Raw genomic sequence first — 23,633 nt, 5'->3', positions numbered from 1 at the left:
GCCCACGCTAGGCGCACAGCGCTCGGCCCACTGCTGTGCTCTCGCGCGCGCGCCCCAGGCCTTGGCTGGGCCTGGCCTTGCGCTGGGCCTGGTCGAGGCTTGGCATGCGATGGTGCGTGTTGGCTCGCTGGGCGATGGCCTGGCTTCGTGCTGGGCCTTCGTCTAGCGGGCCTCGTCCGATGCTAATTCGTACGATACGCTTCCGATTAAATTCCCGATTCCGGAATTCATTTCCGATACGAACAATATTTAATATTTCCGATTCCGGAATCAATTTCCGTTTCGAACAAATATTTAATATTTCCGTTTCCGGAATTATTTTCCGATTCCGATAATATTTCCGATTCTGACAATATTTCCGTTTCCGGCAATATTTCCGATTCCGGCAATATTTCCATTTCCGATAATATTTTCCGATACGTACCATGTTTCCGTTTCCGGCAACATCTACGACTTGGATAATATTTATATTTCCGATACGATCCATATTTCCGTTTCCGGAGTATTCATTTCTTGCCTGTGACGATCTCAGCTCCCACTGAAACCAAGATCCGTCGATTCCGAATATCCATAGATGGAGTATTTAATGCCATTAAATACTTGATCCGTTTACGTACTATTTGTGTGACCCTACGGGTTCAGTCAAGAGTAAGCTGTGGATTAATATCATTAATTCCACTTGAACTGAAGCGGCCTCTAGCTAGGCATTCAGCTCACTTGATCTCACTGAATTATTAACTTGTTAATTAATACTGAACCGCATTTATTAGACTTAACATTGAATGCATACTTGGACCAAGGGCATTATTTCCTTCAACATATTATTTAATTGGTCAAATAAGTGAAGTGTTATCATTATTCCCGTCTGCTTGTGTTTTTTTGTTTTTTTTTTTTACGGCTAAAATTTTTGAACGCATGTCTGGATACGTGTTGTACCCCCCAAGTGTTCGTTATTTTTCCGTTATGTGCGGATAAAATGACGAGCACTTCTGGAAAAAGGTTAGGCAGGCAGAGAGTTTCAGCGCCCATGCTGGGGCGTCAAAGATTTCAGCGCCCAGCCCTGGGCGTTGAAAATGATTTCTGGGCATTGCTTCACATGTTCTTGCATTTATTTTTCCATTTTATGCCTTGCTTTTTTTATTCGTATTAAAATCGATTTTAGGGCTATTTCGGAGACTTTTTTTACTGTTAGCGTGAGACGCATTTTTGTCCGGATTAATTTTTTCTATACGTGACTCGAAACGGTTTTGAAAATGGAGTTGGGGTTTGTAAGATATGAAGATCTTTGTGTAGGCTTTTTGGGAAGTTAGGCGTGTTTCTTGAAGGTGAGTATGTTGTTGATGTTTAAATTTTGCGAGTTCCCTTTTTCTGGGCAATTCGTTTGGATTTGATTTCTTTTCCTTATGGTTTCTTTGGTTGCATGGGGTTGGTTTTGTGGCTTTGGGATTTCATGGCTGATTTAATGCCTTGGTCATTTTTATTTGCGTCTTTTTTGCGGCTTGGGTAAGTGGTTTCGATGTCACAATTCAAGATTGAGTGAACCTTGTTTATCGGGCCTAAAGTGGGCCACTTTTGTTTTGCAAGTATGATTAGTGCTTATTTAGTGTTAGAATGGAAATTTTTAGGAGAAATCTTGCGCCTTTATTAATTTGGAAAGTAAGGAAAACACACTGAAACAAAAATTAGCCTATTTTCTAAGGGGTCTTAGGACCATCCGAAGTCTTCATTTTTTTCTATCAATCTAAAGAACTACTAGGCGCTTTTTTTTTACTAAGGTGCTCTCTGTGGCTCAAGCCTTGGGTTTGGTCTCATAAAATTTTGGTCCTTCGCCGGTACTCATCTTGAATTCCATTCCCTTTTTGTTGACCCACTGAAATGTCTTCACCCATCCGTTCTCGATCTCTTCTAGTGTTGATGCAGGAGAAATTAGCCGGGTCGGATCGAAACCTTCATCTTGCAAAGCTAGGGTAGTCATTACAGTCTCGTCCTCCATAGGCCTCGATTCATTGAATAATGTCCATAGGGCTTGGTTGTCCAATATTTCAGTTGCTTTGTCCTTGGCGAGGTGAGGTGCCTCATCCAAGGTGTGGCAGTCATGGAAAATCTCGAATCCGGGTTTTAACAAGCCATCCTAAACAAAGGGTTCAGGGAAATCACAGTATGGGTGTTCTTCTCCTTCTCGAACGAACATTCCGTTAAGAGTTCTTTGATATGGGGGAAGAAGAGTGGTTTGTTTGGCCTTAGCCGGCTTAAGGCGTAACCTGGACAAGCGGTCGGCAATATCTTCCTCCGTTGGTCTATAGCCTAAGCCAAAGGGAGTAGATTTGTTGGGTAGGGGAAGAAACGTACAATCCTTCTTCCTTATGCCCAATGGGATTCCTGGGAAATATCCTTGAGCTAACAGCATTTTAGGGATGATTCGGGATGCGTGCGGGTCTAGGAATGCTGGATCATAGTCTTCGATAAAATGGACGGCTTCGTCCATTTGAAAACCGTAAAGGTCGTCTGCAGTTTCGGCCGTTCCAACCATAGTACAGCTAACGTCAAGGGGGGGGGGGGGGCGCAGATTTCCAGAATTACCCCGTTATGGTTGATTTTAACCATTTGGTGCAAGGTAGAAGCCACACCTCCCAAGTCATGGAGCCAAGGGCGCCCCAAAAGGAGGTTGAAAGTGGGCTTGATGTCAATTATTTGAAACTCCGTGGTGCGTGCCACAGGCCCGGTTTGTATTGTAAGATTGATTTTTCCCAACACAGGCCTTCGAGAGTTATCATAAGCTCGTACTCCCTGCGTGGACGTTTGGAAGTCATCGTTTCCTAGCCCCAAGCAATGGGCGGTCCGCAATGGACAAACATTAACTGCCGAACCGTTATCTATGAGCGCTAGGGGGATGTTTTGTCCTTTGCATCCAACCACTAGATAGAGAGCCTTATTGTGGGCACCCCCTTCTTTGAGCAAGTCTTTATCAGTGAAAACTATAGCCTTTTCTCCAGCATCTCTTATGACGTGGTTAATTAATGAGTCAGGTGTGATATCTGTAGGTACTGAGATGAGGTCAAGTGAGCGAATAAGTTTCTCGCGATGCTCTTTTGAAGTGCACATGAGATCCCAGATGGTAATCTCGGCTTTGGTTCTTTTTAGTTGCTTCATGAGAGGATTTTCAATGACTCCTGCGACGATGGTGTGCCGCCCATTATCAGGAGTTTGTCTAACTGGGATATCGTCCATGGGAGGTGGGTGAATATCCGGTTGGTATATCCTTCCAGATCGGGTGAGATTGTCGACTTCGGGCTCCTGAGGGGTGGTGTCAATGAGAGCGTGCCCGGGCCAAGTTTCGGTAAAAATATTCTGGTCCGGCACCTGGGACAAGTAGACATCTTCAGCATCGTCATCCCACACACCGCACACTTCTCTCTCGATTTGATCCATGGGTACCCTAGCAAGTGGTGCACCCTGAGGCGTGATATACACCGCGGGATCAAAGCTTGTATTTTCTGGTTGGTCGAGAGAGATGTGACAAGAACCGAGTGGGATCTTGTTGTTGTTGGGTTTGCCAACATTAGGGAGAGGTATTATTTCATCTTCTATCATATCTTGGATCGTGTGTTTTAGGTTCCAGCAGTTTTCGGTGTCATGCCCGTTCCCTTGATGGAATTCACAGCGGGTGCCTTCGACCCAGTACTTGTTTTTGAATGGAGGATCGGGTGTGGGGCCTATGGGCCTCAGTTTACCTTGGTTGGTTAGTCTTTGGAAAGCTTGTACTAGAGTTGACCCGAGTGGGGCAAACTTTCGGTCTCGAGTCCCCCTTCCGGGGCTCCTTCGGGTTGAGGTTGTTTCTACAGCATGGACCTCTTGGGCTTGAGGCGTGGGGCCTCGGTTGTAGGTGTTATTTTTGTAGGCGGGTTTGCTTTGTGTTGCTTTTGCGAGATCATCCTCGATCTTTATCCCCACATCGTAAACTCTTTTGAAGGTGTCAAGGCCCAGGTACCTGAGATGTTGTCTGTAAGCCGGGTCCAGGTTGTCAATGAATTTTTGGACCAATTCTGTTTCGGGAGGCCTATTGATTAGTTGGGCCGCTTGGTCCCTCCATCTAGCAAAGTAGGTTGTGAAACCTTCATTTTTCTTTTGGCAGAGGACTTCCAGCTCGCGTATGGTGACTTGAAAATCCATGTTCCACGAGTATTGCTTGATGAAGACATTGACAAAGTCCTCCTAAGTGGGGAAGAGCTTAGGGTCCTGGTGGTAGTACCATTTGAGCGGCACGGGTTCCAAGGATAAAGGAAAGGCAGGCAGATACATGGACTTGTCCACGCCTTTCAAGTTCATAGCATTCACGAAGCTCAAGAGATGATCACGGGGGTTGTCTGTGGCTTTGAACTTGGGTAAGTCAGATGAACTGAACTTTTCTGGTAGTTTGCCAGGAAAAGGTTCAGGATCGAGGGAGAAGTACTTGCTCCCCATGGTTTGCTGCAGAACCATTTTTTCGATCCTCTTCTCGTTATTGAGGTCATGCTTAGCTTGCGCAGCTGCTAAGGCTTCGTTTTCCATTTTCAGCTGGCTCATGAGTTGGGTCATTTGGGCCATCTGGTCCCGCAAATCTTCGATGGACATGTTCGAGGGTGCGAATCGAGGTTGGGGGAGAGGAGATCCTTGAAATGGGGAACGACGGACGGAGCTTGGAGTCACTAAACCCGGAGATGTATCTTCGAGACGCACTAACCTTTGATTTTCGGATCGGCACCAAGTGACAGGACCAGCCCTATTCATAAGACAAGCTAAAGTTTAGGCCCCAAAGTTTTAAGCATTACTTAGTCTAGACTTTGACTTTCTCTTATTGGGTTTTTTACTTTCTTGGTTGGTACATTTTGGGTTTCTTTTTTTTGGTCATTCTTTGGATTTTCGAAACACTTGCCCGTGTGACATTCATAATCATTAGCATGTTCGGTTTTTGTGCCGGACATTTTCGTCATAGGAGGCGACACAAGGAGTTATTTATTTTTTACAAGTCGCTTTTAGAATCGAGTGCTTTTTCATACGCCCTCGTAGCAATATATTTTTTTACGAAAAGTGTTTTTTGCTACGTATTTTTTATGCGTGGGCATCGAGGCTGCTGTGTCTGACCAAAAGGCCAGGCAGCAACTTCGGCGCCCAGCGCTGGGCGTTTAGAAATTTTGGCGCCCAGCCAGGGGCGCTGAAAATGCGTCCCTAGCTGGTACTCGTTTTCTGTTTGCGTATACTTTTGTTCATGCGACTTTGTTTTTGCGTGCTTGCTTAATAACGTCCTTTACGCGTGGCTGCGTTATGGGATTCGTTACGGGCCATCCCGAGCGTCGCTTGTTTTGGTGGCGATCGCTCGGGTTTGCGGAACACGTATTTTAGTATAACTCTTTGGCCAATCGGTTCACGAATGTTTGGGCAATTTTTAAAGTCGTTGGTTCTCTAACATTGTTTGTCTAGCATTATCCGTACGCACAAACATAACATAGTCACGTAGTTCGCTACACATAACTACATTGCAAACATGGATTTGGAAATTAAATATGTCACGTAGTTTATGAAAGGTCTCTATGGCTAGTATTTGCGCTTAGCTTGGTACCGCTTCTATCATAGATCCACCACATGCCCCGGTCGAGGTAGTGGCTTCAACAGACGAATTTCGCCCAAGAGGCCAACCCGCAAGTGCAAGCCAAGGGGGCATGCAGGCGAGAGGGACCTAGTGGGCGAGCGATTGGGTTTGGGACGGGTGTACTACTAGCGAAAGTGCCGAGTGGACAACATTCGAAGCGTATGCACCCCCCGGTTGGCGATGGGTATCCTTAGTCCAAACTCCCTGAGGGAGCCAAGATTCATTATGCGGTTCTGCCCGTTCACATTAATATGCTGATTTTCAGGTCGTCCCAACTTGATAAGGAAATAAACGCGGAGTAGGATCGTTTCACCCTTCGGCTATTTTGATTACCTACGAGCACGAGTATTTCATTAACGTTCCCCAGTGGAGTCGCCACTGTGAGGGGGTCGAAAAAGCACGAGGCTAATGCGTGACCTCGTCCCTCGTGGGTGTGACGTTTCTTTTTTGTCAAATCAAGTGTAATTGGATTTCCTGTGAGTTTACACCCATTTGACTAGTAATATAGGAGTCGTCATTCAGCTTTTAACGACAATGAGAAAAACTGACAAAACCCGGTTATCGTGACATAAAGGGAGTGCAATTATGTTTGACCACGACGGCCGTAGGTTCCCTTGTGATCCCTGGTGTGGGGATCGCTCAACATACACCCGCAGGGTAGAGATTGAGGGTTCGGGGGACTGTAACTACCGAGAGAAGTACTCGCTCGTCGATAACTCCAGAGGCAGGATATCCTTACTAGCTCGGCATAAATAATTGAAGGGACATGTGTTAACTATTAAACTAATCTGAGTTGATTTTAACAATATGCAACATATAATACTAGATTGATCGCGATTATCTGTTTTAAGTCGATTTAAGGGACCTAGCATGATAGTTCGATTTCCCAAAGTATAACCTTTACGTGATAAAACAATCAGATTTGATAGTTTAACAGTTTTTATAACATGTGAGGAAAGCATTTGAATCATACTTATTACGATGAAAGCAATTAAGTCATGCGAAGGGCAATAAAAAAGCAGTTAAATCATGTAAAGAACAATAAAAAGCAGTTAAATTATGTAAAGGACAATAAAAAGCAGTTAAATTATGTAAAGGATAATAAGAAAGCGATTAAATCATGTGAGGGACATATTACAACGCGCCCTAGAGGGGGCGCGTTGCGGTTCTCAGAAAACTAACCGCTTTGGCTTTGCTATTTCTCCTTTTTATTTAACGAATCTCAAGTTTCCAGGCTTAGTTTTTCAGCTACAAGGGACAGGATGCGTTCTGTTCGATTTTTGGATCGATTGCGACAGAACGCGGGAACAATTTCGCAGCGTAAGGCTTAGGCTTAGAAGTTCAAGTCAATACTCAGGATATTCAATTGTGTGTTTCACGTCGAATTTGGGGTCTTATTTATAGGAAAACAGGTCGAGGAAAGATAGGATTTTAGAGCTCTAATCCAAAGAGAATTAGGAAAAAACACGTACCAGGTATTTTCAGCGCCCAGAGCCAGGCGTTGAAAATAGGGTCTGGGTCGTATTTCCTTGTCAGGTTTGGACTCGTGGCATGCGGAGTCTTTGAGACTTATCCGAGTCTTTCAGCGCGTATTAACTTTGTGACGGAATGCGTCTGGGCCCGTTACGAACTCTAGGTTCATTAGGATTTTAATTAATACGTGACTCTTTATTTTTGAATTATACTAGGAATAGGATTCTTACCGCAAATTCCATCTCATTTAGGATTTATGTTGGAGTGCAACACCTAATTCTGACAAGTTCCATCTTTTTATGGTTTGCCACTTTTAGCGGCTACCCATTACGACAGCTACTATTTTTAGCAGGTTTCTATAAATAGCAAGTTCGGGTGAAATGAAAAGGGTGATTGAGATTCGTCATTTTATAGGAGATGCGTTGCCAAGCGGAGATTTATGTTCTCATCATCGAACCTTCCCTTTCGGGAATGGGGACAAAAGTAAGCGTCTACACCACCAAATAATAAAATTAAGGTATTTGTTAAATGGACTGCACCCCCAAATGGTTGGTATGTCCTGAATGTTGATGGTGCCGTAAAGGCCTCACCTGGGCCAGCTGGTGGGGGGAGATTATTCGAGATAAAAGGGCAAATTGATTTCGAGGCTGTCAACAAATTTTGGTAGTTGCAACTCATTCAAAGCAAAAGTGATGGCACTTGCAAAAGAGCTAGAATTGGCCAAAGACTTGGATATCAAACACCTTGTCATACAAATGGATAATCATTCTTGCATTCAGATTATACAAAGTAAGGATTGTGGTAGAGGAGAATGCTCACATCTGCTAGCACGATGTCTGATGTTGATTGAGAGTGATGATTGGTCGGTGAAGCTTTCACATGTCCACCGAGAAGGTAATCGGGCGGCAAATTGACTTGCTAACTATGAAGTCGCTCAACCCATTCAAAATTTTTCTTTTGCCCCGATTGAACTTAATAAAATTTTGTTAGAGGATTCTAGGGGTGTGGCTTTACCAAGCCTAATTCCTCATTACCTTTGGGGTTTTTTTTTTATTATTTCATATCGTTTTGTATACATTTCTTTGGAAGCTCTTTCCTTATCTGAATCAAAACTTATTTAATTATGTCTTATAAGATACAGGCGGTGGTATCTTGCATGAGTTAGATACAAATACCTTCATGATCCGTAATTTGCAATCTATAACTACTTACCTAGTATTTAAAAAGCGAAACATAGATAAATAGATGTCATGTATCATCTCCTCCTTTTATCCATCATTCAAAGTTGGCTAAACTGCCACTTTAAAAGTTGGCTAAACTGCCACTATATAACCACCCGTTCCTTCAACGGGCTAAAAGATAGATACATTCAAAAGAGAGAGAAAAAAAAAAGTCAATAACTAAGAGATGTGTAGAATACGTGACATGGACTTTACCCAAATGGCTATATTTGGAGCATAAAAAAGATAACATAGATACGGCTACTCTAACGAGAGGTGGGAAATAGTCGATCTCCCGGACACTTCATTCAACAACAAAAAAAATGGTTGCAATAAAGATAATCCAAACCCCATTCAATAACACCAGCAATCTCCTGCATCCGACCTTTCATACAAGGACCTTATGGAAGCTCTGCTCTCTCCCTCTCTGCCGGTCCGTACCCAAAGACTCGAGTTCGGAGGGTTCGCCGCCACAAGGGGACCCGAAAAAACAAGAATTACTGGCCAGAATAGCAATGCTTCAAACTCAAAAGTACAGACTCACTGACTTCTTGGATGAACGATCAGCTTATCTTACTCAATTTGCAGAAGAAGCCAATGCTGAAATGGATGCCATAGGTGAAAGTGCGCTAAAAGATCTCGATGAAGCCAGTGCTCGGGTCTGCTCATCTGCTTAATTCTTCATCAATATTTGAAATTCCAATATAATAACACAATACTTGTTCTGTTTTGTGATAAGCAGATAATGGAGAACATTGAAAGCAAGATGCAAGCCTTTGAAGAATCATCAGAGATAAGCAAGGAGGAGATTGCTATGAGGGAAAAGGAGTTGGCAGATTTTGAAGGTGATATAGTCAAGGGTCGAAATGAAGGATTGTTCTTTCAGAGCCTGCAGGAAAAGACACCAGTTGATAAAGCAAAGGCCAAGGAGGAAGCAAAGAAAATTAGTGATATTACTAAAGATAGCGCTGCGTCCAAAGTCAGGAGAAACATATACCTTGCATTGATTGGTCTCATGTCTATCGGTATTGCTGATTCGTATATTGCTTCCCCACCAGACTGGAAGAAAATAGCTGTTCTTGGTGCAGTTTTTGTTGGATTGCTCAGCCAATTCTTCTATGAGCAAAATTTGTCAATTGGAAGTGAGAAGCATGAAAAGGAGGACAAAGATGAAAAAAGGTGAATTCAATTATGTGATCTTTTCTTCAGCAACTCAAAAACAACAAATATTGTATGAAAAAAAAATGTATACCTAGTGAGTATAGCAAGATATTATAGACCCTAGTATTGCTCATCCCTTAGGTTTTGTGCATCATGCTAGTTTGCTTTTGATAGCTGCGTATAAGCATTAACCTGAAAGTTGTGGTGCTAATTTTTCTGACACAATCAAAACCCATCACAACAGGCATAATCAATGCTTCTGGATGTACAAATACGTTGTGAATTTTATACAAGTATAACATATGAATGAAATACAAATGTTTTTGCTTTCAAATTTATGGTGCGAATAGAACAGCTGCATAGAAGCATTAACCTGAAAGGTTGTGCTTTTGGATAAGCAAACAGTTATAAAGTATAACACATGTAGAAATTTAGATACCGATAAAGCAAGCAGCAACGGCCCATGTTCTAGTTTGAGGCACTGTGTCAGACAAATACTTCGAATGGATATTCAGGGCTTCAAGATTGTTAACATTCAACAATCAACAGATTAATGTGCAACTCACAACAAATTTAGAGAGCTCTCTGACTTTCGGCTATATTTCTTTTTAGATGCAGAAGGTAATTCGACTGTATTTGTTTATAGACAGTCTAGGTGCAATGATACTTTGATTTCAGAGAGTCCCAAGCTGTCCATATAAGGAAAGACCCGAACTAAAAACTTTAGACAGGCTACAGAATGCAACTTTTGGAAAAGACAAGAATGGAACTCTCCTTATGACACCAAAGGATATGAGCTGATTGCTGACAATGATTTACTGAGTGTTTGGTTTAGATATTATAAAGGGAAGGAGGGGGAAAAGAATAGAGAGAAGAAGAAGAGAGGTGGGACATGAGTAGGCAATCTGAACATGCATCTTCCTTTCAAACAATCCCAATAGTTAAGGGGAAGGAAAATGGATCCCTCCAAATTTCCAAAATTAAGGAAAATAGATCCCTCACTATCCTTTAAAGTAGAAGCAAAATTATCAGAACATAAACGCACAGAATCAAAGAGGCCACCCACCACCTAGGAGTAAATCTATAAACTAAGCAAACGGTCATGCATTTAGAAAATGGAGGGACAAGCAAATCATCCTGCTCTGCACAAAACATAAGAATTACCTGAAGCCTTGGCCTTATCTGGAAACTGGATTTCATAGTATGACAACCTCGCAGTAGAAAGTAGTATTCATCACTTGTAGAAGATCTTTCACCTTTAACCACTGACCACTGTTCTTCTTTGGTCTGCACCCAAATGCATCAACAGATTGGACACTGCTAAAGAATGTAGTAACTCCCTACCTTTTGTAACAGAGCTTATATGTGAAGAACCAAAGTAACTTCACTTACTTGCAACATCCATAATCATAGAATGCCATAACTAAAAACAGCTCTCACAAGGATAGTCCATGTAACAACAGAAGGAATTACTCCTCTATGAACCGCATGATGTAAAAACCCTATGGAATCTAATATTCTGTGGCTGGAACAAAGTCCATGCAAGACAATATTGTATGAGATGATATCTGGATGAATTCCTTTTTTCAGAATGCAGGCCCAGATCGCAGCTGCCATTTCACAGTCACCAGTTTTATAAAATCCTTCCATTAGCGTATTATAGGTAACGAGATTGGGTGTGCAGTCCATGCACCTCATATTTGAAAATAACTGCACTGCATCGTTTAGTCTTCCATCAGAGCAAAGTCCATGAATAATAATATTATGCATGGTTATATCAGGTTTATGACCTTCTCCTAGAATCTGACACCACAACTGAAGTGCCTTGTTCATCTTCCCACTTCGACAAAGACCATCTATCAACAAGCTGTAAGAAATCAAGTCTAGCTTAAAACCTTTCTCCAGCATATCCTTTACCTGAATATATGCATCTTCAAATCTTTCTGATTTACACAAACCATTTATCAAGATATTATACGTAACAGGTGTTGGTGAACAACCCTTACTGACCATTTCCTTATAAACTGTAATGGCCTTCTCTATTTTTGATTCTCGGATGTACCCATTTATTAAAGCATTGAAAACATAGGAATTCAAAATATGTCCACGGTCAGCCATTATATCTACCAGACTTACAGCTTCCATAAGCCTTCCGCTGTTAGACAGTGCATTAATTAATGGTGTATAGGCATAAACATCTGCCTTACCTCCATCCTCTGCCCTTTTCAAGATTGATAGAGCCTTGTTTAGGTATCCATTTCTACACAACCCATGAATCAGGACACCATATGTTGTCGAATCACTACTACAACTTTTCTCAGGCAGTAATTCCCAAATAGATAGTGCTTCATCCACCTTCCCGTTTTCAAGCAAGCCCCTAATGAAAATGTTAAAACTTGCGGTATTAACAAGATCCTCTTTTGTCATAAACTCCCATAACTTGAAAAACTCTTCCGTCATTACAGCTTTGTAGTATCCATGAAGCATAACATTGCAAGTAACAGTATCAGGAAGAAGCCCACTCTCAATCATCGCTGCATAAACCATTGAAGCCTCTTTGACATTTCCTGACTTGGATAGTCCATTAATCAAACTACTGTAAGTAAACACATCTAATGTTCGCTCATTTACTCTCATACGCCGCCAAAACTCCAAACTCTCACTAACATGACCACATTTGCTCAGGCCATTGATCATGACATTGTAAGTCACCACATTCGGATAAACTGCAGAATCAGTAACTAGCCTATGGAAAATCTCTTTCGCTTCATCAACAAGACCAGATTTCAAATACCCATCAATCAAAATATTGTAACAAGTGACATCAGGGGTAAGACCTCTCACAGACATTTCATCAAACACCTTCAACGCATCCGATAATTTAACACATTTCACAAGTCCATGGATCAAAGTCCCATAACTATAACTATCTGGAAATATTCCATGACTCCACATCCAATCCAAAAGCTTCTGTGCCTTATCAAACTGTCGTTTCCGACACGAAATCTTAATCAAAACATTGAAAGTTTCTAAATTGGGTATAACACCCGATGTCTGAAAATAATTATAGAAAGACTCAGCCTTATCCCACTGATTAGATTGTGCGTAGCAATTGAGCATTGAGTTATACGATCTTATACCCGGTTGACACCCGAAAATCTGGGGCATTTCCTTAAAAATATTAAGAGCTTGCTCAGCCATGGAATTCTTAGTGTAAGCTTTGATAACAGTCAAAGCAATATCTTCAGAACAGCTACATTTCTGGGTTTGGATTAAATCGATGATTCGAGTAACGTGATTGACGAGTTTGGGATCAGTGAGTCGGCGAAGGATGTGATGGTAGACGATGGGAGTGTGGTTGTAGTTTGGATGGTGGGTAGCTGAGTCGAAGAGCGACAGAGCATTCTTGGTGTTTTTCTGGGATTTGAGGAGTATCAACAATTTCTTTGCAGAGAGATGGGCTGGGAGTTCAGCCATTGATGATGATATGATATTAGGAGTCAGGAGTTCATTTCTGGTGTATTGGCCTAATTAAGCTGGGTTAGGAGACGACATAGAATTCTGGCGCGAGAGTTGGGATGGTAAAGAGTTGACCTTGGTCTTTTTAGCTACTCCCTCCGTTTCTTAATGTTTGTTACGTATTCTTTTGTTGGTGTTTCACAATGTTTGTTACGTGGGTGAATCTTTCCTTTTATAAACTTATTATACTATCATTTTGTGTGCCACCTTTTAATTTTAATTGGTCTAATTTTTTCAACTCATTAAATTTCTTTACAATTTCTCAAGTATGTTAAGTTAACAATCTTTGTGCTTTTCCATTATTGGTTCATTTTAATAATAAAACAATCCTATTGGTTGTTGCAATGATTAATGGATTGATGTTTTACTTGAGTTTATTTTTTTAATAAAAAATAAAAAGAATCTTTATAATATGTTAATAAACGTGCAAAAGTCCAAACGTAACAAACAAAATGGAACAGAGGGAGTAAATTTCATTCTGAGAGCTTATTTTTAAGTTCATTTCAATTCAATACAGTTCAGTTAAGGATTATTCAATTCAATTCAATTTAATTTAATTTTTAAGTTTTAAGTTTATTTGAGTATAATTTTATTTAATTCAATTCAACTTATTATTATTATTACTAGATTTTAGCTTGTGCGATGCACGAATTCTATTAAATTGTTAAGTAAAATTAAAATTTCTATATACACTAACTGCTATATTTTATATATTATATTAGATTTTTTTTTTGGATTAAATTTCATTTTAGATTTAATTAAGAATTGAATTTCATTTTAGATTTTTTTTTTAATTATTAGAGTGTTTGATTTCGGATGAAGTTGTAGATGCGTAATATTAGTAATTAATTAATAAAAATATATACGTAGCACCTAATTATTTATCTACGTGGCACTCGACTTTTTTTATTAAAAAATAAATTTGAAATCTTATTTTTCATTGGCCGAATCCATTAGATTTTCTACGTGGTTCTCTAATATTGGATTAGTGTTTGATTTTGGATTGAATTTGTTTTAGATTAGTGTTTAACTTTGGATGAATTTTATTTTTTAGATTAGTGTTTTATTTTGGATGAATTTTTTTAGATTTAATTTTTAATTATTATAGTGTTTGATTTTGTATGGAGTTGTATATATTAATAATTAATTAATTAAAATATCTACGTGGCACATAATTAATTATCTACATGGCACTCGATTTTTTTAATTCAAAAATAAATTACAAATCTTATTTTTCATTGGCCGAAACCAATAGTAATCGTAAGTGGCGCTCTAATATTTCAGCAAATATGTCAACTACTATATTTATATATTAGATTTGATTATTTTTTATTTTGGATTGAATTTCATTTTAGATTTATTTTATTATTATTAGGTTGTTTGATTTTGGATGAAATTGTATATGCGTAATATAATAATTAATTAATAAAAATATCTACGTGGCGCCTAATTATTTATCTACGTGGCACTCGACTTTTTTAATTCAAAAATAATTTCAAAATATTATTTTTCATTGGCCGAAGGCATTATATTTCCTACGTGTCTCTAATATTCGATTAGGGTGTTTGATTTTGGATTGAATTTTATTTTAGATTAGTGTTTGATTTTGGATGAATTTTATTTTAGATTAGTGTTTGATTTTGGATGAATTTTATTTTAGATTTATTTTTTAATTATTAGAGTGTTTGATTTTGGAAGGATTCGTATATATTAGTAATTAATTAATTAAAATATCTATGTGGCATGCACCTAATTAATTATCTACGTGACTTTTAATTCAAAAATAAATTAGAAATCTTATTTTTCATTGTCCGAAGCCAATAGTAATCCTAGGTGGCGCTCTAATATTTCAGCAAATATGCCTCCTTTATATATATATATATATATATATATATATATATATATATATATATATATATATATATATATATATATATATATATATATATATATATATATATATATATATATATATATATATATATATATATATATATATATATATATATATATATATATATATATATATATATATATATATATATACACATACTAGATTTTAGCCCGTGCGTTGCACGAATTCTATTAAATTGTTAGCTTAAAATAAAGCTCTTATATATACGAACTGCTATATTTCATATATTAGATCAGTTTTTTTATTTTGGATTAGATTTCATTTTAGATTTATTTTTTAATTTTTCGAGTGTTTGTTTTTGGATGAAATTGTATATGCGTAATATTAATAATTAATTAATTAAAATATCTACGTGGTACCTAATTATTTATCTATGTTGCACTTGACTTTTTTAATTCAAAAATAATTTAAAAATCTTATTTTTCCATTGGCCGAAACCATTAGATTTCTTACGTGGCGCTCTAATATTGGATTAATGTTTGATTTTGGATTTAATTTAATTTTAGATTAGTGTTTGATTTTGGATAAATTTTATTTTAAATTAGTGTTTGATTTTGAATGAATGTTATTTTAGATTTGTTTTTTTAATTATTAGAGTATTTGATTAATTTTATACTAATTTTACTTAATTTATCCTAATTTTACTAATTAATGGTCATTAAATTCTACCCCACTGAAAATAATAACCCAAGTACAAAGAAAAGTGACCTTAAGCTAATCCTGAGTAATTAAATTAACTTAAAATTACTTAGAGCCAGAAATAAACGAATAAAATTCCCCATTTTTTCCATTTTTACTTGAAAAAAAGCTGAAAACTTTTGTTGTCTCTCTCTCTCTAAAAACCCATCATTCATATCTAATTTATCTAATAATAGTAGTACGTAGCAAAAAGTCCCTAATTCATATCTAATTTATCTAATAGTAATAGTAAGTAGAAAAAAGTAACACAGTAGTTTTAGGTTAGATCTAAGTCTTTTTTTTAATCAAAACTTTTTTGTTTGCATATTTGTGTCATATGATTAATTATCTACGTGGCACATAGTTTTTTCAATTCAAAAATAAATTAGATATCTTATTTTTCATTGGCCGAAACCATTAGTAATCCTACTGGCGCTCTAATATTTCAGCAAATATGCCTCCTTTATGGCAACTTAAAATGAGAAGAATGAGAAGCAATCTCATGCGTTCGCTGTGATCGGATCTAACAACTCTAAACCGTAGCTTCATTAATGGCAAAAGCGTAATATTCAATCGCACAACTCCTTTTTCACCTATTCAAATAAATTCATTAACATTGTTTTTGTAATTCTTCCTTCTGAATGACTTCTCAATTTTCTGAAAATTTCTCACTCCTCTTTGTTTTTCCTGTTGGACTTTCTCTCTCCTCTTTTCTCCTCTTCTGCGATTCAGAGCTTCACCTCCATCTTCATCCCCAATTTCGAAGATCTATTGCAACAGTTACTTTGAGGTTGATTTTCGATTTCCCAGGTTAGATATTGGATTTGTATTTCTTTAGTACGTTTTGCGATTGAAGTTTTGTCCTAATTCGTTTGTTTCTTTTGATTTTTCGATTGAGATTTAGGAATTAGGGTTTTCTGTTCTTTGAATTAGTCTTTTGATTATTTGGTAGTTATTATGCTAATGTATTTCTCTTTCCCCCATACTTTTTATGATTGTAGTCTATTCGAATTTTGGTGCAATTAAGTAGTGTTGTGATTGATTTTGTAGTATGTCGAATTTTGGTGCAATTAACTCGAATTGGATAGTAAATTCAAAGTACAATGGCAGTGATATGAAGAACAGGTATTGCTTTGGCTAATTAGCATAAACTCCAAAAAACAATAATACTAATCCAAAGATCTTGGTTGCTTCATAATCAATCGAAGCTGCAATTGATGCTACTTTCACCAACTTCGCAATAAATTTAGGTAGCCGTCTGTATGATTTCCTTTTAGTTGGATTTTAACTGTTTGATAGTGACTAGTATAATCCCCGTCTACTATCTTTAGGTAGCCGTTAAGACATAGAGAACTTCCCATTACTTTAGAATTAGTAGCAAAGGCTGTTAAATGATCTGATGGATTTAATGAGTGTATTTCTGAAGTTGCTAGTTCTTTGAGCTTTGTTACAGATTTTTTTATGCTATTTGTTTGCTTGACAAGGGAATATCAAGTTTGTTTTGCGGACTTGCAGAGTTGCAGATGCCTTTTTAGAATTATGTTTGCGGACTTGCAGAGTTGCAGATGCCTTTTTAGAATTATGTTTGAAGCCCTTTTAGGCAATTTTGCATAGGATTGATGTGGGGTTTGTTATTTATCTGGAACCTGCTAGGACTGAGGACCTGACGTTGTCGATTGCTGGGGCGGTTTAGTCTCAGAAGCTTGCTGTGAGGGAAATTTCACATTTGCAGTCTGTGCCTGATGGGGATATTAAGATTTTGTGTGATATTGTGGTTGAGAGTGTGAGGCAGCTTACTGGTTATGATACGGTTATGGTGTATAAGTTTCACGAGGATGAACATGGGGAGGTTGTGGCTGAGAGTAAGCAGCCTGATTTACAGTAGTATCTCGGGTTGCATTATCCTGCTACAGATGTACCTCCGGTGTCAAGGTTTTTGTTTAAGCAAATTCAGGTTAGGATGAGGGGCCGTTTGGTTCGCAAGGGGTAAACGGAATGGAATCAAGAATGGGATAGAATGGTAATGGAAATCATTCCCTTTGATATAAAATGTTGTTTGGGAGCTTTTTATTAATTTCATTCACCTTCCTTCTCACCATTTTTTCTGACCACCTCCACATCCCCCTCCCCTCCGGCGCCGCCCCCTTCGTCTCCTTCTCTCCTCTTCGCCGCCGCGCCCTTCCCTCTCCTTCTCCCTCTGTCGCCGCCGCCCCCCCTCCGTCGAGCTCCTTCTCTCCTCTTCGCTGCCCCTCCCTTTCCTTCTCTCTGTCGCCGCCGCCCCTCCCCCGCCCCCTCCCCCTCCGTCTCCTTCTCCCCTCTTCGCCGCCCTTCCCTCTCCTTCTCCCTCTATCGCCGCCGTCTCTCCCCCACCCCCTCCGTCTCCTTATCTCCTCTTCGTTTCCCTTCCCTCTCCTTCTCCATTTTCGCCGCCGCCCCTCTCCGCCCCCTCCGTCTCCTTCTCTCCTTTTCGCCGCCGCCCCCTCCGTCTCCATCTCTCCTTTTCGCCGGTGGTTGATCTGGTGGCTGGGTGAGGTGGGGGTTCAGGTGACCTAGGTTGGTCAAGGTTGGTCAAGGTTGGTCAAGTGGTGGTCAACGTTTTTGAGAGGTGTTGGGGGGAATGGGAATGGAAAAGTCTAGGGGGGGGTGGGGAATCAAGGTAGAAGGTTTTGGGGGTAACCCAAAAATGAAATTGGGTAAAGGGAATGGTGAAACATGCCAAACAAACGACAACAAAGGGAATGATATCAGTCCATTCCCTTTCCCTTTCCTGAATACCCCCAACCAAACGCCCCCTGATAGTGGACTGCCATGTTAATCCTGTGTTCGTGATTCAGGATGAACGTCTACAGTGATGGTGGAAGTGAGAATATGTATCAAACAAACAGTGAGGATCATGGGCGGATCTATATATACCCGGAGGGGTCCAAAGGGACCCCCATTATTTTTGAAAAAAAACTGTGAAATTGATATTGGGGTAATTTATTGCACTTGAAATAGTCAAATTATGTATAATTAACTTACATTAATTACAATGAAATATACTTATAGCTTAATGGTTGCTTGAACATTGTTTTACACATTTTGTCTGGATTCGAATCCTCCTAAAAGGGTGTTAAATATAATTTTTTAACCCCTTCTTTCTTATGTTTATTTTTTTCCTTTTGTTTATTACTTATCCTTCGTTGATCATCTAAATTATTCTTGTTTATTTTTTTTCTTTTCGCTTTGCAAGTCCTTTTCCTTTATCACTTTTTCTTTTTTTCCCTATGGTTCACGATTTTCATTTTACAGAAACACAAAAAAATTAGTAATGTTATTTTTAATTCATTTTTTTTTTTTTGTACTTTTCATAAGATCGATATATACTTTTAATGTATTTTTACATTCCGCTTGTACAGACTTAAAGTTGCATGTTTCTTAGACTTAGAGGCTTAATTAATTCCCTCGTACGTATATAATAACATAATGCCCCATAACTGTTAAGAATGGTGTTCCTTTTTTTATTAGTGTCTTTGTGTGCTATTTGTTCAGTGGCAATTATTGTAATAAAGTAAATCTCTTTCAACGATGAAAAACTCATTTTTTCCATTTTAAATTGATATCGCCCCAAGTTATTGTTGAAATTTGGATTATGTGTTGAGTTTTATTGTTATTGCAAACCCAAAAAAAATGTTCCTAAATTCTACATATATTTTATTATGGTGCTTTTAATATTTCGGCTACTTACCTCTAAACTTTAACCCACTAAAAGAAGCAAATATGAGAAATTAGAATGCAATTTGTTTTGGACCCTCATTTATAAATTCCTGGGTCCGCCCCTGGTGAGGATAGCACCCAAAAGAAACCGCCTCCTATTGAAGATGCCAATGGGTAATACTACTTGTATCTAAAGTGTATAAATGTGTTTAGGTGTTGGCACTATTACTTTGATCCTTTTTCTCTTGATGGTAACGAAAATCAGATGTCATGTACCAGAAACAGAAAATACTGTCAATAGAAGTAAAGTCGGGATAGAAAAAGGGAACAAAGATCACATTTACAGATAAGGAAAATGATTTAGTTTCAAACGTTATTTTTGCTTGCGTGTCAACTGAAGGTGTCTTAACATGGAAAAGAAAGCATATTTCTAAATTTTATTAAAGCTAATGGGATGAACTTATCTGTTAAGCTCTTTGTTTGGTACTCCCTTTGTCTAGAATTAATCGTCATATCATCCTTACCTTTACTGTTAGACTGTTTACAGGCTAAATTTTCTGGTTAAAAGGCATGTTATGGTGCTGAATTTTCTGGTTATAGGCATTGTTCCTGCCTGACATATATTCTAATGCAGTGGACCAAGAGAAGATGACACAAGGATTGGATCAGCTGGTGTTGTTAGGCGTCAGGCTGTTGATATCTCTACATTAAGGAGGGTGAATCAGACCATATATCTCCTGACAACAGGGGCTCGTGAGAGTGCATTCAGGAACATCAAAACTATTGCTGAGTGCCTTGCAGATGAACTCATCAATGCTGCCAAAGGATCATCAAACAGGTATGCTTCCATACAACGGCAGATTCCTTTACAACGTTGCTTTACTTTTGTTGCTTCTTTTTAAAACCACTAGCCTACTAGCTCAATAGGTAGAGCATTGTGCAAATGCACAAAAAATGTGGGTTCGAATCTCACGTAGATTAATCTTCACTTTAAAGTTCGGGTTTGTTAATATTCAAAACTTGCTCCATTGTGTCTAAATGAGCAAATATTTTAAAATATCATATTACTTGACATTCAAAAACTTTGCTCATTTTTTATAGTTTACACAAATGAGCAAATATATTTTTGCTCATTTTTTATAGTTTACACAAATGAGCAAATTTTTTTGCTCATTTATAAAATTATAAAGTTGGGGTTTGTTAGTATTAATTTTTTTTGCTCATTGTGTCCAAATGAGCAAATATTTTAAAATCTCAAACTACTTATCATTCAAAAAAATTGCTCATTTTTTATATTTTACACAAATGAGCAAATTTGACCTAGGAATCAAGCAATAGCTTCACCTATTTTTCTGAAATTTGTTAGCAGAGGTGACAAGTTTTACAACAGGTTTAATATCTTCTTCATAACCTGATCAAAAGAAGTGTGTATAAAAATACCATCTCTCCCAACAACAGATGAGTGGAGAATGCCATTATATTGATTGAACCTTATCATATATGCCACCTTGCAATCGGATTGCTCTGCAGTCAGGAAATCATTCAAAAGATAACAGACAGCCTATGTGGCTGTGATATGCTTATAAAACTGAACCCAGAACAAACACCCTGTATGGCTGTGATATGCGAGTATGAAACTATGCTTTTGGAATGTGATACGTAGTATACGAGTCAATCTACTAGGGATTGTTATACACTTATACTCCGTATAAGCTCAGAGAACGCGATCATAGTTAACGTACAAGTTGCAAAAACTGAAACAAGTCTTCTCAGGATAATACTCCTTCTGTACAAGAGCTAACATTGGGATACATCCACAAAGCAGTGGCATTGAAATTTTACTAAACTCAAGTAGCAACTGCAGGTTTACTTTGTATAGTAATCAATTTAATTGACAATGCAGGGCAGATTAATTTGAACCTTAATGACATAAAAACAAAACTTAGATGAGACTACAAATAAACTTCATTATGTTTTATTAAATTTCCTCAAAACTAGATCTACACATTCGACTTGATAAATTTCCACAACAACTATAATACTCGACTTGATATATCCCTACATTTAACAAAGAAAATTCAATTCTATCTGTAAAGAAAGATCTGCATTAGTGATTTGCTATTCTTGAATTCTACTGATCAACAGTCGAATAACTTGCCTTACATGAGAAACAGGATGCATGCTTCTCAACAAGCCTACTTGATAAACTGGCATAACAACACGATCCTGGCACGATATTTCATAGTACTTTACGCTCCGGCGACCACTATAAGATGCCACTACTGGTATGAGTGTGTCCATAAGCTGAGTTACCATTACAACTTCTGCAGCTGACAAGCCATATTCTGTTATTGTTGTTTACTTTTGTCCCTCTTAACATAAATGTCTTGGGTAGTAATCTATCCACTTCACCAGGCACAACCTTCAAACATTCTGTCATATTCTGATTATTTGTAGTTGGTGTTGAATTGATAGGAACAATAGTCTGTTCAAGAAACGGATCATCTAAAAGGAGACTCGCCGTGGGTCTGTCAGAAGCAGGAGCCAGACACCTCTCAATGAACCGCTTAGCCGCAGGGCCAACCACTCTTCTTAATGAATCAGACATTACACCCGAACTTGCCTTCATACGAGCATGATGTTTGTTAATGTATTCATTGTATGGAGGTTCAAGGGTGATCATCTGTAATACGCACATCCCAAAAGAATAAATGTCAACTGACTCGTTACATTTTTCCCATATGACATTTTTTATAGTTTACACAAATGAGAAAATATGTTTTTGCTCATTTTTTTTAGTTTACACAAATGAGCAAATATTTTTGTTCATTTTTAAAATTTTAAAGTTTGGGTTTGTTAATATTCAAAACTTTTGCTCATTTTGTCTAAATGAGTAAATATTTTAAAATCTCAGATTACTTAACATTCAAAACAATTTATATGAGAAAATATTTTTGCTCATTTTATACAGTTTACACAAATGAACAAATATTTTTGCTCATTTTTAAAATTTTAAAGTTCGGGTTTGTTAACATTAGAGGAAATTCTTGCCACTCAAACTCCCATCACTAAAGATTCATCATGATAATCAGCTTTGGGGTATTGATTGATACAAAATATCCATTTCCAATGACAAAATTGTATATAAATACTGCAACCTATTGTAATCTTTGCATAAGGAGACTCCAACTAGTCAAGATTATATACATTATTAAAAAAAAAAAAAAAACAGCCTAGCTGATGCAACAATTCTTTGTCTCGCTCCCATATCAGAACACTAGCTTCACCTTCTCAGGATTGTCAGTCTGAAGCTGTTGAGTGATGATGTTAGACAAGAATCAGCATGCAGACGAGACTCAACTTTACTGCAATTCCTTTTATCAATATAACTCCAGAGACCGACAACATGTATTTCAGATCACATTCGATTTGAGGTCAGTATCTATTTAAAATCAAAAGATATATCAGTTGCGGCAACATCTACTCTATAGCAACAACGGCAATAACGACCTCTTCATTTTAGATCATATTTTGCTACAACAAGTAGACATATCAGACCACGACACCAAGGGAAAAGAACAATTAGCCAGGCAACATCATCACCAAAAACCTCCTAAAACCATAACAGAAGCTGCTACGATAACCCTGCATAACCTCGATCTCCTCACAACACCTAACTACAGAGGCCCAACAAAATAGACAACAACTTGAACCAATGCACCAACTGCAATAGCATCTGAAACCCCACTTTTTAGCTCATACAACCAACCTTGCAGTCTCGCAGACACACTCCTGACTACACCAGCCCTCACCCACACACACACACACCCACACACAACACCACTTCACAGCCCCACAACTACACCACACATGTATACAAGAACTATAATTAAATATTACCATATTTCCACACTTGCGCGGGCATCCAGACAGTGTAGTATTTGCAGCAGTGAGTACGGTCGCCAATTTTGAGTGCACGAGGCTACAGTCGCAAACTGACAATTTCCAGTATTCACAATGCATCAAGTTTACAAGACAATCAATGGAGACATTTAAGTATAGTCAATGTAATTAGAATGTTAGATTACCTAGAATTAATTCTAGGAGACGAGGGACGAGGAGCAGAAGAGTGACCACCAATAAGGCCACCAGATTTGGCAACTGAAGCATCACCAACTGATCCTAGAGTCAATACTCCTGCTGCCAATGTCACTATTGCTAGCTTTGGCAGCTGCTTCTCTATTTTCTTGACCACCCAAATACATTGAAACAAATTCAAGAATCTATCTCAAGAAAGTAAAAACTTGAAATCACCAAAAAACCGAAAACTAGCCATCTTACCCAG

General features: G+C 38.2%; 3 protein-coding genes across 3 annotated transcripts; 2 read left to right on the top strand and 1 right to left on the bottom strand.

The window, feature by feature from the left end:
- The first annotated feature begins 8,518 nt into the window (after positions 1-8,518).
- Positions 8,519-9,814, top strand: LOC110804240 (uncharacterized). Its single transcript, XM_022009798.2, has 2 exons — positions 8,519-8,978; positions 9,062-9,814. Exons 1-2 carry the CDS (start codon positions 8,643-8,645, stop codon positions 9,500-9,502), a joined length of 777 nt encoding a protein of 258 aa, XP_021865490.1. The 5' UTR covers positions 8,519-8,642; the 3' UTR covers positions 9,503-9,814.
- An 830-nt stretch (positions 9,815-10,644) lies between these two features.
- Positions 10,645-13,058, bottom strand: LOC110804239 (pentatricopeptide repeat-containing protein At3g09060). Its single transcript, XM_056828583.1, has 2 exons — positions 10,873-13,058; positions 10,645-10,767 (listed from the first exon to the last, which is right to left on the bottom strand). Exon 1 carries the CDS (start codon positions 12,955-12,957, stop codon positions 10,888-10,890), a length of 2,070 nt encoding a protein of 689 aa, XP_056684561.1. The 5' UTR covers positions 12,958-13,058; the 3' UTR covers positions 10,645-10,767; positions 10,873-10,887.
- Positions 13,059-16,253: 3,195 nt separating this feature from the next.
- Positions 16,254-22,077, top strand: LOC110804257 (uncharacterized; the record flags this gene model as incomplete). Its single annotated transcript, XM_022009825.2, has 4 exons — positions 16,254-16,402; positions 19,923-20,126; positions 21,463-21,573; positions 21,764-22,077. Coding segments are annotated over 4 exons (498 nt in total), but the record flags the coding sequence as incomplete, so codon positions are not given.
- Between the last annotated feature and the right edge of the window lie 1,556 nt (positions 22,078-23,633).

The sequence above is a fragment of the Spinacia oleracea genome, chromosome 5, assembly GCF_020520425.1.
Source record: "Spinacia oleracea cultivar Varoflay chromosome 5, BTI_SOV_V1, whole genome shotgun sequence".
In the NCBI taxonomy this organism is placed as follows: Eukaryota; Viridiplantae; Streptophyta; class Magnoliopsida; order Caryophyllales; family Amaranthaceae; genus Spinacia; species Spinacia oleracea.
Note: the sequence above shows the minus strand (reverse complement) of the source record. Positions and strands in the feature narration are given on the sequence as shown.

Excerpts from the sequence above, each read along its gene's own strand:
- LOC110804240 (XM_022009798.2), top strand. The coding sequence starts at position 8,643 with ATGGTTGCAATAAAGATAATCCAAACCCCATTCAATAACACCAGCAAT. Across the intron at positions 8,979-9,061 it reads TCGATGAAGCCAGTGCTCGG|ATAATGGAGAACATTGAAAG; the intron begins GTCTGCTCATCT and ends TGTGATAAGCAG.
- LOC110804239 (XM_056828583.1), bottom strand. The coding sequence starts at position 12,957 with ATGGCTGAACTCCCAGCCCATCTCTCTGCAAAGAAATTGTTGATACTC.